The sequence below is a fragment of the Micropterus salmoides genome, unplaced genomic scaffold, assembly GCF_014851395.1.
Source record: "Micropterus salmoides isolate LMB-PRFRI ecotype aquatic unplaced genomic scaffold, ASM1485139v1 Ms_hic_scaffold_12, whole genome shotgun sequence".
NCBI classification, from domain to species: Eukaryota; Metazoa; Chordata; class Actinopteri; order Centrarchiformes; family Centrarchidae; genus Micropterus; species Micropterus salmoides.
In genome coordinates this window covers 29,061,815-29,071,739 of record NW_024040263.1, presented here as the reverse complement: position 1 = coordinate 29,071,739, position 9,925 = coordinate 29,061,815, and the positions used below count along the sequence as shown (strand labels likewise).

At 39.8% G+C, this 9,925-nt stretch overlaps 1 protein-coding gene across 3 annotated transcripts in view; it reads right to left on the bottom strand.

Moving 5' to 3' along the window:
• Positions 1 to 40: 40 nt before the first annotated feature.
• The window catches only part of LOC119899719 (testis-expressed protein 2-like), a 32,156-nt gene continuing 22,271 nt past the window's right edge, over positions 41 to 9,925 (bottom strand). Inside the window, exons 9-13 of one of the 3 annotated variants that reach the window (XM_038714400.1) lie at positions 5,063 to 5,189; positions 4,193 to 4,300; positions 3,669 to 3,878; positions 2,666 to 2,786; positions 41 to 2,177 (exon numbers count right to left, since the gene is read on the bottom strand). In XM_038714400.1, coding sequence (XP_038570328.1) covers positions 2,028 to 2,177; positions 2,666 to 2,786; positions 3,669 to 3,878; positions 4,193 to 4,300; positions 5,063 to 5,189 — 716 coding nt within the window. In that variant the 3' untranslated portion in view covers positions 41 to 2,027. Of the gene's footprint in view, positions 2,178 to 2,665; positions 2,787 to 3,668; positions 3,879 to 4,192; positions 4,307 to 5,062; positions 5,190 to 9,925 lie in introns of all 3 variants that reach the window. The other 2 variants (XM_038714398.1, XM_038714399.1) reach the window with 2 other exon arrangements.

Below are 9,925 nucleotides of genomic sequence, written 5' to 3'. Positions count from 1 at the left end.
AAGCAAAAAGACAAAAAAAAAAAAAAAAAAAAAAAAAAAAGGCTTTCATTGACAGATTTATTTTGCTCTATAAATAAGGCAGATAAACATAATCACTGAATTTGGCCTTAAAATGACATAATTTAAAAAAAGTCATTAATAATTCACAGGTACAAATCATGGCATATCTTCATATATCCTCAAAAATCTTTCCATTCTGTTTATTCCAAAGAAGTAGACAAAAATATCACCATAGCCCCACCTCATATAGTCATTCAGAAACAAACATTTAACAAAAAGTCACCAAAGGCATGAAGGGAAAGACAATCATACAGGGATAAATGTCATTTTGTGTTGCAGTGCTTTAGTATCAGAAGAGAACAAAACATGAAAACAAGGTCAGAATTCCTGTAAACAATGTTAATGCAGGTATTGTAGCGCAGCTGTAAATATTTCCTCACAGTGCTTTATCAATACAGGAGGTGTACCTTTGAGCAGAGAGATCTGGCACTACAGGCCTAATCAAAAGGACTTGGGTTAAGATATGACACAGTTAAAAAGGTATTTTCAGAAAGGAAACCTGTAGATAAGGCTATACATTCTTGGCAATAGATGCTCTACTATAAAGTATGTACCTTAAATTCATCCAATTGTTGTACATACAGTATGGCAGGTAGAGTCTTTTTAAAGCACTGTCACGTATTAAAGTTGGTCATTTAAATTCACTTCCAACAATATCATCATCGACATCAACATTAACACAATCATGTATAAATGATGTATAGAGAAATACACCACCTGGTACTTCATAAACACAACGATTGAATGACACATCTGGAAAAAGATATGCAAGATAGTGTTTATAATAAGAAAACAAAAAAAACTTTCACTTGTATTTGTGCAATAACTTGCATACCACAGTCAAAATGTGACTGGATGAAAACTGTTGTCATACAATAACAATAAGAACAAAAACTATCCATACATACATTCAATAGATGTGTTAGAGGCCTCATACTTCTCATCAGACACACACTTTTACATAATATCTATACAAGATCATACTATAGCCTATGTAGCGTTTCTATCATTGCACTTACTGTGTTTGTGTATTTGTCATTAGTATGGAATTTACATAGTGAATGACACATTTCATAGATAATGTACGTTTGCTCTTGAGCATTATTTCCACACAGACATGGATAAGGGCACCATTGACATAAAAAAGGGGGTCTTGGCAAATGAAGGGAGGTGTTCGGGGTGTGTTCACAGCACAAATGAATACTGTTAACTGTTAACACCTGACCAAAACTGCTGACATAAGACCACTTAAAGGTTTAATGTTTCATACGGTAAATAATCCTCACCATCAAGTATCTGAGCTTTTTCAATACACTTTTTTTTAACCTTTATTCATTCTCAACAATGGAAGTGACAACTCTCCATCACACTCTTATCATTATGACACACCTCTAATTTTACTATACTATCATAATGTCAATCTCCACTACTGTATTTCTATAATAAAAGGGCTATGGTGCTCTACATCACTCTCTGGCCTTAGCAGAAACTTATCTGCAGGCTCTAAGGTATCTGGTGAATGCTTCCATGTCAAAGTGTTCATAGGACTTTATATATCCCCATATATTCCCCTTATTAGCTTAAACCAATCCCACTTCTGAGTCAAACAAGACTTCACATATCAGTCCCTGTTAAAAGGGTCCTTACCGTTACATAAATCCTTCACATATCAAACCCTATTAAAAAAGGTCCTTACTGTTATATAAATCCTTCAAAGTCAAATCAGATTTTTCTCTGGTAAGATAAATACTACTGAACAGAGCAGCAAACAACAGTTTGCCTTTAGTGTTTTCCTTGATCAGCTCTACCTTGCTCCTTTAAAATTCATATGGTCTCCTCTATGGCAAGTGAAAAACTCACTCACTATGGGAATGTATTTGTATTGCAGTATCGTCTGACCTATCGACATTGGCTTCAGTTACCCTTTTTTAAACTTCATAAGCTCTACGAAATACTGTAAACAATCTTCATGGCTGGCTGGTGCTGTCCCTCTCCGGCTGAGAAGGCTCTGGTTCCAATGTGGGATCAACTAAGGGTCCGCCGGCTGTGCGAGGATCCATGGCAGAATGCATGATAGTCAGCCATACATCGTCCATGTTTGGCATTACAAAGATTTTCTAAAAAAATAAAAATAAAGAGAGAATGATATGATGATAGTGAGTAAACTATCAATTTTTGGTTTTCTTGACACATGTAATGTCTTGGAATTTGCACATTATAGGTAGTGTGCAACTGTTTATAAGTTGGATAATATCATTCCGGGATCATATGAATGTTGTAAATATGTTAGATTAGCTTAGATATCTGGAAGTCTTGACATCGTTTGCTTGTAAAACCGGGGATTTAGGAGCTGAATATAATTAATCCTTTGAATGTATGACGGCTTGTTCATAGCAGCATTTATAACAGCACAACTTCGAACCAAATGCAACTAATATCAGTGGAATTGCAGCAGTGGAGCACGTTAAATTTTGGTGAACTTCATAATTTTATCAATTAAAAAAAAAACGAAAAAAAAAACAAGCAAACAACAACACTTTTTTGGTGTCACCTGGCACTGTGTCTCTGAATTACATAAAACTAAAAAAATCTAAATATAATGTACCTGAAATTCCTGGTCCAGTTTTTTCTCTATCCAGTCTGTAACATGAGCCAGAGTGACTTCTCTCCCGCCCAGTTTAGGTCGTGCCTTCAGTTCCAGGTGAGGCGGCGTCCTAAAGCCATACCTGCCACAGAAAAGAAAAAAGAATTAATGACTTAGAGTCCACAAATGAACACAAAGTAGCAACACAGAGTATGGCTGCCACCAGCAGAGGGCAGTGATGTACTGAACAAAGTGCTACAGAAATGTCTTGTCAATAAAACAAGCACTTGCAGGGTAGGAGGAACTTCCGTTGTTCTGAATACAGATATCCTCATTGTGTATGTGTCATATGAATTATCCAACACTTAGATATAAAACGATGTGTCTGGTAACTAGGTAACTGTTGTCACGAGAGAGGAAATTGGCTAATTAAGAGTCATCTGAAAACCACTGCTAACAGAGCTGTCTGTGTCTTCCATCAGTGGGAAAGTGATACCACTGAGGATGATGTGATTATAATTTTACTGTCGGACATGGAAATTCACTTTGATCAACAAAACAAAAATGACATGTTTCCCAGAGAATGATAGTGTAACTGTGGCTTGTTTCACTAGTTTGCTCACCACTTGAATCTGCTCCCTTTCCCTTCAGTTCTCCCTACATGCACACACCTTCGCCTCTGGTCTCTCACTGCAAACACACTGGCTTGCCCCGCCTCTTCGTGTTTCTGCGTGTGGCAGCACATCTGCTGAGGCTTGTTAATAACGTAGCCTATCGAAACGATCAAAACCAACGTGGACATCTGCACTGGTGTGTTCACTGATGCTTTACCTGGTGTTTGCTTGTAAGATATCTATCATGTAATGTACTACCAGATAACATCTCTCTCCGTGAAAAAAAAATAGGTCAACAATAGATACTAAAATTTCTAAAATGGGTCACCAAATATACCTCTGCGGCCCGCCCAAGTAAAGACTATACGTTGGAAACATTTGACATAGCAGAAAAATAACACTTCACATACCATATCCTGTCAGTGGGTGGAGGGGGTATGTTGACAGCCAACGTTCCTTGCAGTTCCTGCACCTCCACTGTGAGCAGAAGGGGTGTGTTAGACACTTCCTCCATCTTCTTTTTGATGAACTCAGTTTCTGTGGCCTTCTGGAAGTATTTGGATTTGGTGATCTTGTCCACAAAGCGCATGATCTTGCTGGATTTGTGGCCTCCAACCAAACTGCATTCAATGACAGGAGGGTTAGGGTTAAAGTCGCATACTTAATTTAGCGTAGCCATACTTCCACAAAATCTCATTATATCTTAACTGTAATTTTATTTTATCCGACAAAAATGGATCTTGTGGTCTTCTGTTTTTAGTCTTTACTTTATTTTCACTGTGAAGCCTTCTCTACCAGAGGGTCTGTTCCAGTGTTAATAACAAGAATATATTTTATAATAATGACATACATATTTGTAAAACTTTTTCCATAATCCTGTGATTATTGAAATGGATGAAGTTAGCACCGAGAATGTATATTAGCTCAGTCTCACCCTTCTGCTCCAGTAGGGTCATTTGAGAGCTCTGAGGAGTCTTCCTCATCTGATGAGCCTGCGCTGGACGACTCTTCATCACTGTCAGCCAGGCAGTATGTCCGTGGTCTGTATCTGGAAACATAAACACAAATGGATTACACAAATGGATTACACACACACACACACACACACACACACACACACACACACACAGAACTGTACCAACGAAACAATGCAAGGGCTAGATATGGTCATGCCATTGAATGCTCACAAGTACACGATTAACATCTGAAAACATCATTGTTTAAAGAAAGATTTCAGTAAACCCAAAAAAAACTGCGGCTCAGTGTTTCTCCTGCAGTGTTCCCATCGTTTCAGATGTAATTTGATGTGAAACTGAATCTTAACTTGTTTGTGAGGACTGGTAAAATTTGCTCACTTCCCATTTGATGCCAACCAATCTAGCCCAGAGAGGTACATCCTGTACACACACACACACACACACACACACACACACACACACACACACACACACTCTGTATTCTACAGATGCACCAAACCAACTCTTCATTGCTGAGAATGGATTTTTGGAGTGAACTACCAGAAACACTGATGAAGGCACTGAACACCAGAAGAGATCACTGTTGAAAGTCAAGCACTCACCAAGAGCAGAAACAGCCGCATAAAGGTAGAATCCAGAGGGCAGAGTAACAGAACAAGATATAAAAGACAGCAAGATAAAAACACTGAGTGAGAGCCACACAGACTGTGGTAGACATCTGACAGAGACACGTATACTTTTTAGTGTCACGTAGAGAAAAGGGCATCTAAGAGAAACATCTTGTGGCTTTCTAAAATGTGTGTAATATGAGGGTTTGACCGTCTTACCCATCTTTGCCAAATTCTCCCAAGCGAACGCTCTCTCCTTCTTTGCCCAGGCGAATGAGGTTCATCTTAGTTTCCAGGGTCATCAGAAAAGAACCACTGTAGGAAATCTCCAGGTCAAACCACAGACCTGAGGGGAACACAGAGGTTAGGAGAAATGTTGATCTGACAGAAAATTAAAGAAGTGAAACTGTGATGTGTAAGATTTGAGGATATGAGCCAAATATGCTATACAACAGGTATTCTACCACCATGTCACTATATCCACATGCAAGCGCAGCCATGATTCATTGGTTTGTATAAGGTAATAAGTATCGGTTGACAAATCTCGATTTTCATACCTGAAATAACAAATTGTCCAACCATCAAACCAACCAAATCAAGATACAATCAAGATGGTTAAGGCCTCTCCTTTGTTTCCCCACTTCTCAGACTCTTCCTACTCTGTCCTTCTCTTGCCCTTTCTGTAGCACAACTCTTTCCCCCAAGCATCACAGAAGTGGGGACCCTGACAGATTGTATTTTCTTGATCCCTCTGCTTAGAAGAGAAAGACACTCAGTGAAAGAGTTTACAAAGGGAGAGGGAAAAGAGAAGTGGAGAGATCACATGGTCCTTTGAACGGAGGAGAAACAGTTGGGGGGCACGCAATCTTCCCCCTAGCCCCACTTTGATATCAGCTGGGGGGGGGGCTTCCTCTAGTCCTTTGCTCTACCAAACCTGCTGTAATCTGGATTATACACACTATTCAAAAGCCTCCATCGAAAGTCAGGCATGCACGGAACAAGCTACGTGCACTGTTTTGCATTCTTCTCTCTCTTTACAACACATTGGTCACATGTTCTTGTGTACAAAGAGCCACATCTAACCATGAACTTAAGTGGTTTCTCTTTACACCACTGGGAGGCAGCAAAGGACGGCAGATGACGCAGCAAAAATGAATAAAGGATGAAAGCCATTAAGGGACTCTAAACTAAAACACATTGCACTTTGCCGCCTGCAGCTAGGTCATGTGCATGCATGCCATGGGAAAGTGCATAAAGTGTGTACAAATACACGGTGTGCCATTTAGTGCACATGTACATGTATTCCTTATAATTAGGTTAAGATAGATTTCCTGACGGCTGCATACATGGCACAGGCACATGAATAGAAAAAGAAATAAAGTTGTTGAGATCGGATCAACAAATGCAGTACAGGAAGACAAAAACCACAAAGGACAAACCGCATTGAGACTGAGTACCCACTCCTCACTGCTCAGCTGAGGCCTGAACACCAGCTGGTTGTGCTAAATGATGTGATAATGCAATAAGTCTGGTGTGCCAGAGAGAAAAACAATCAGAGTGAGAGAGTCTGAGAGAAACAAAGTCGGGGAGAAATGAAAGCAACAAAAGGCTACAAAGTCAGAGAAGGTTTGAGAAAGCACAAAGTAAAAATAGATAGTTAGGCAGTCAGACAGAGATACAGGGTGAACAGGCTGGGGCAGCTGAACCCAGTGGCTTTGCTATATCCGCCTGTCCTTGGGGGACTGGTGGATAATAAGACTGTGTCTGGCTCGGCTGGACTTTATGCTGGTCATTGAGGTTTGTTAGTTTGGGGAGAGGAGAGACGAACCTCAGTGCAAGCTGCTGGACCAGAGCTTTCTTAGTTAGGGTGAAGTAGCATGGCGAGTGTGTGTCGCACATACTGCAAAGAAAAGCCTTCACACGCAGGGTGACTGCTTGCATTCATGGAAACCCATGAGCATGAAGCCAAATGCATGCAAAAACAAAAATGCTCACATACACACAGCAGGAGAGGTTCAATCGATCCACTGCACTCAGCATGCTTGTTCCAGGAAGGAGCGGAGTGAGTCAATACAAAAGGCCGAACTTGAGATGCTCAGAGCAGCCTCTGTAGCACCAGTGGAAATGTCAAAGGAAAACTAATCTGACCGTTTCCAACTTAAGTTTTCTTTAACTTTAAGGTATAGGCTATTGATCATGGATGGACACCACAGAAAAGGGGAATGACACATTCACAGCTGTAGAAACAGAAACATGTACATGGCTCAGTAAAGCCTTCATTTATCTTTAGCAAATTGCTTGGAGCATGAACAGTTTGCGAATGCAAGTGCAATTAATGACCTATCCACAACATCAGTGTCCTAAGTACAATGATTGCGTTTAGAGCGGCTGTTTAGGTGTGTTTTGCCTGGAACTGTTCTAATAAACGCCGCTGCCCTCTCAGCTGGAGATGCAATCAATTCTTGCTCTGATTACAGGGTTATGTGAACGCGGCAGTGATAAAAATGAGGCAGTGACTCATAGCACAGGAGTGAGGAAAAGAGATGCTGAGACTAAAGACTGAGAAAGGACACAAACATGTAGATGAAATGAAAGGGAACGCAAGAGGAAGAGAAAACTAGAAAGTTTACAGAGAAAGAGAGGAAATGACAGATCTTCCAGGGTTGAGAAAAGCAATGTAATACAAAGATATGGGACAGCTCAATGCTGATGCATGTCTTAACGATCATAGGAGGATTCCTCTACAAATGCCACACACGGCTCCTTCTGACCAAAACTAGAACACAGATAGCTCAAAACTGCAGCGCTACTTCAGCCAACATAGTTGCTGCTGCAACAGGGAAAACTACAGTCCGTCACATAAATAAGCCTCCATTTATCCGATCCAGAGATAACCTGCTAAAGTGCTTAGGGCTTGACTGTAGTGTACCTAGCTAGGTGCTCACTGACAAATCAAATTCTAATATTATTATTATTATTCTGTGAACAAAGCTTTTGATTATGAAGTATTTTTCAGGATTTACAGTACATAACACCTTTGGAAAAGGAGATTGCTTCGTATTAATTGAGCACAAATGCCTTTTTGTAACACTTGCAACTGTCCAGTAAACAACAGTACAACACCCTACTGAAGTCTGAGCAGTGTTACTGTTGGCCACACAGTCTGACAGCAGCTGTAGAGGAAAGGAAAAGACTGTACTTTATTAAAGAAGCTGAGAGCCTATATGTGGCATACCACTACCTGACAAGCTGAGTGGGTGTAAGTATATGTTACGCTCGAGTGTGACGCACAGTAAACCTCAATCTGCCTGTCCTTACTGAATGAAGCAGCTGTTGTTGGTATTTGCTATGGTTTTACTATTGCTCAATTATTGGGGCTGATAAATCTAATGTTTTGGCCACCTAATGGATTTCCATTTCAAGTATTATAATTGTTTGGAAAGTTACCCAACGTCGATGCTGATTCACATGTAGGTACATGAAAGTCTTACTATAAGTAATGAATCAGAACAGGATGATGACGTGACCCTTACTGCTGCGTTATACTATCACCAGCATTCTAACTGTACTGTGAGCATGTCATTCTGGATGGTGTTGTTTTCAGTGGAGAGTTGGGACTTTTGTCAGCAGTGCTGCGGTTTGCTGGAAGGAGAGCACGTCAGAGTCATCCAGACACAGTCTCAGTACTGTGATCACATTAGTCACAGCAGGAAGAGGAAAAGGGGACGGTCATGGGACAAAGTACTTATACATGCAGTGGATTGCAAAAGCACTTTCCACATTTGACAATACTTCTTGAACTACATGATTATTATTATTATTTGGATTTTTGTAAAGATGTTCTAATGTTTGTTATATTTTTAACTGAGTAATATAGGCCACTGAAACTAAACGGTTGGTTTGCATTGGAGACCTACAGAGCCAATTATAGACAACGGTCTAATACATACTGAAATTACACACAAACTTATTCATCACAGGAACATCATGTATACTTGTTAAATTTTATCCATTTGAAGACTGTCTAGCTAGTTCAAATGAATTCAACTCTTTCTTCACCTCTGTTTACAGAGATTGAAACTGTGAAATGTGGAGTGACTTGTGATTTTAAGAAGCTTAGTCTTGTTTACTCCATGTATATTGTAAGTTCCAGTCAAGTTGAAGTTAGAAACTCTCCTGTTTGTGTGACATAGCTCATGAGTTGAAATTCATTCATATGCAAGGACATAACAAATGCCACTCTTCATTTGCGTTCACCCTCCAAATAGCACAAGATGGATTGGTACAACAGCATATAAAGAGAACCAAAAAAAACCCCAACCTGCAACAACTGACCACATTTCTATGTGAATTTGCATTCAGTTACCAAATACTGATATTGTGAATACTGCTTAAGATTATTTAGGCGGTAGTAATGATGAAGTAGCCCTTCTTGGACCATTTTCCTCTTTGTGCATATTATATTCTTTATTATTTTAATGTCTTTTCTGTTTCACCTGTCTCCAAAAATCAAACAACGCCTCTGTTGTTCGCTCATGTTGTAAATGGCTGCTCCTATGCAAACAAGAGGGAAACATGTTTTTTCTGGCCTAGAGTTGTAAGTTCTCACAGAAGCTCACAAAATGTCTGTGGAATTGAATTTATTTTGTGTGTCTGAGTGTACAATTCATTATTCAGTGTGTGAAAAATGTTCTAGCAGCTTTTTTTTCCAGTATGCGAGTGTATTTGATGGCATACATGCACTTTAGCTAATGCACTGACTCAGGGGGGCAGGGTGCAAGCTTACCTTAGGAAACAGAAGACACTGTAACAATTTCATACAGTAAACTCCTTAGCAAACGTATCATGATAGACAACTAGCTATTATTGCTACCCGTTTGTCTTTGTTTTCTCTAATGTGGGCACAGCTAACTGATGGGCAGGCAATCGGTGCTGTGCTTTCAAACATAAGCAAAACTCAAATGTGCTTCTGTGGTAAGTAAATGCTGCACAATGAATGGAGACTTCCCGGAATATAGCACACAGCTTTACCAGCCACACATGCCAGTATCACTTTACAGAAACCTCTGAGTTTGAAACTGA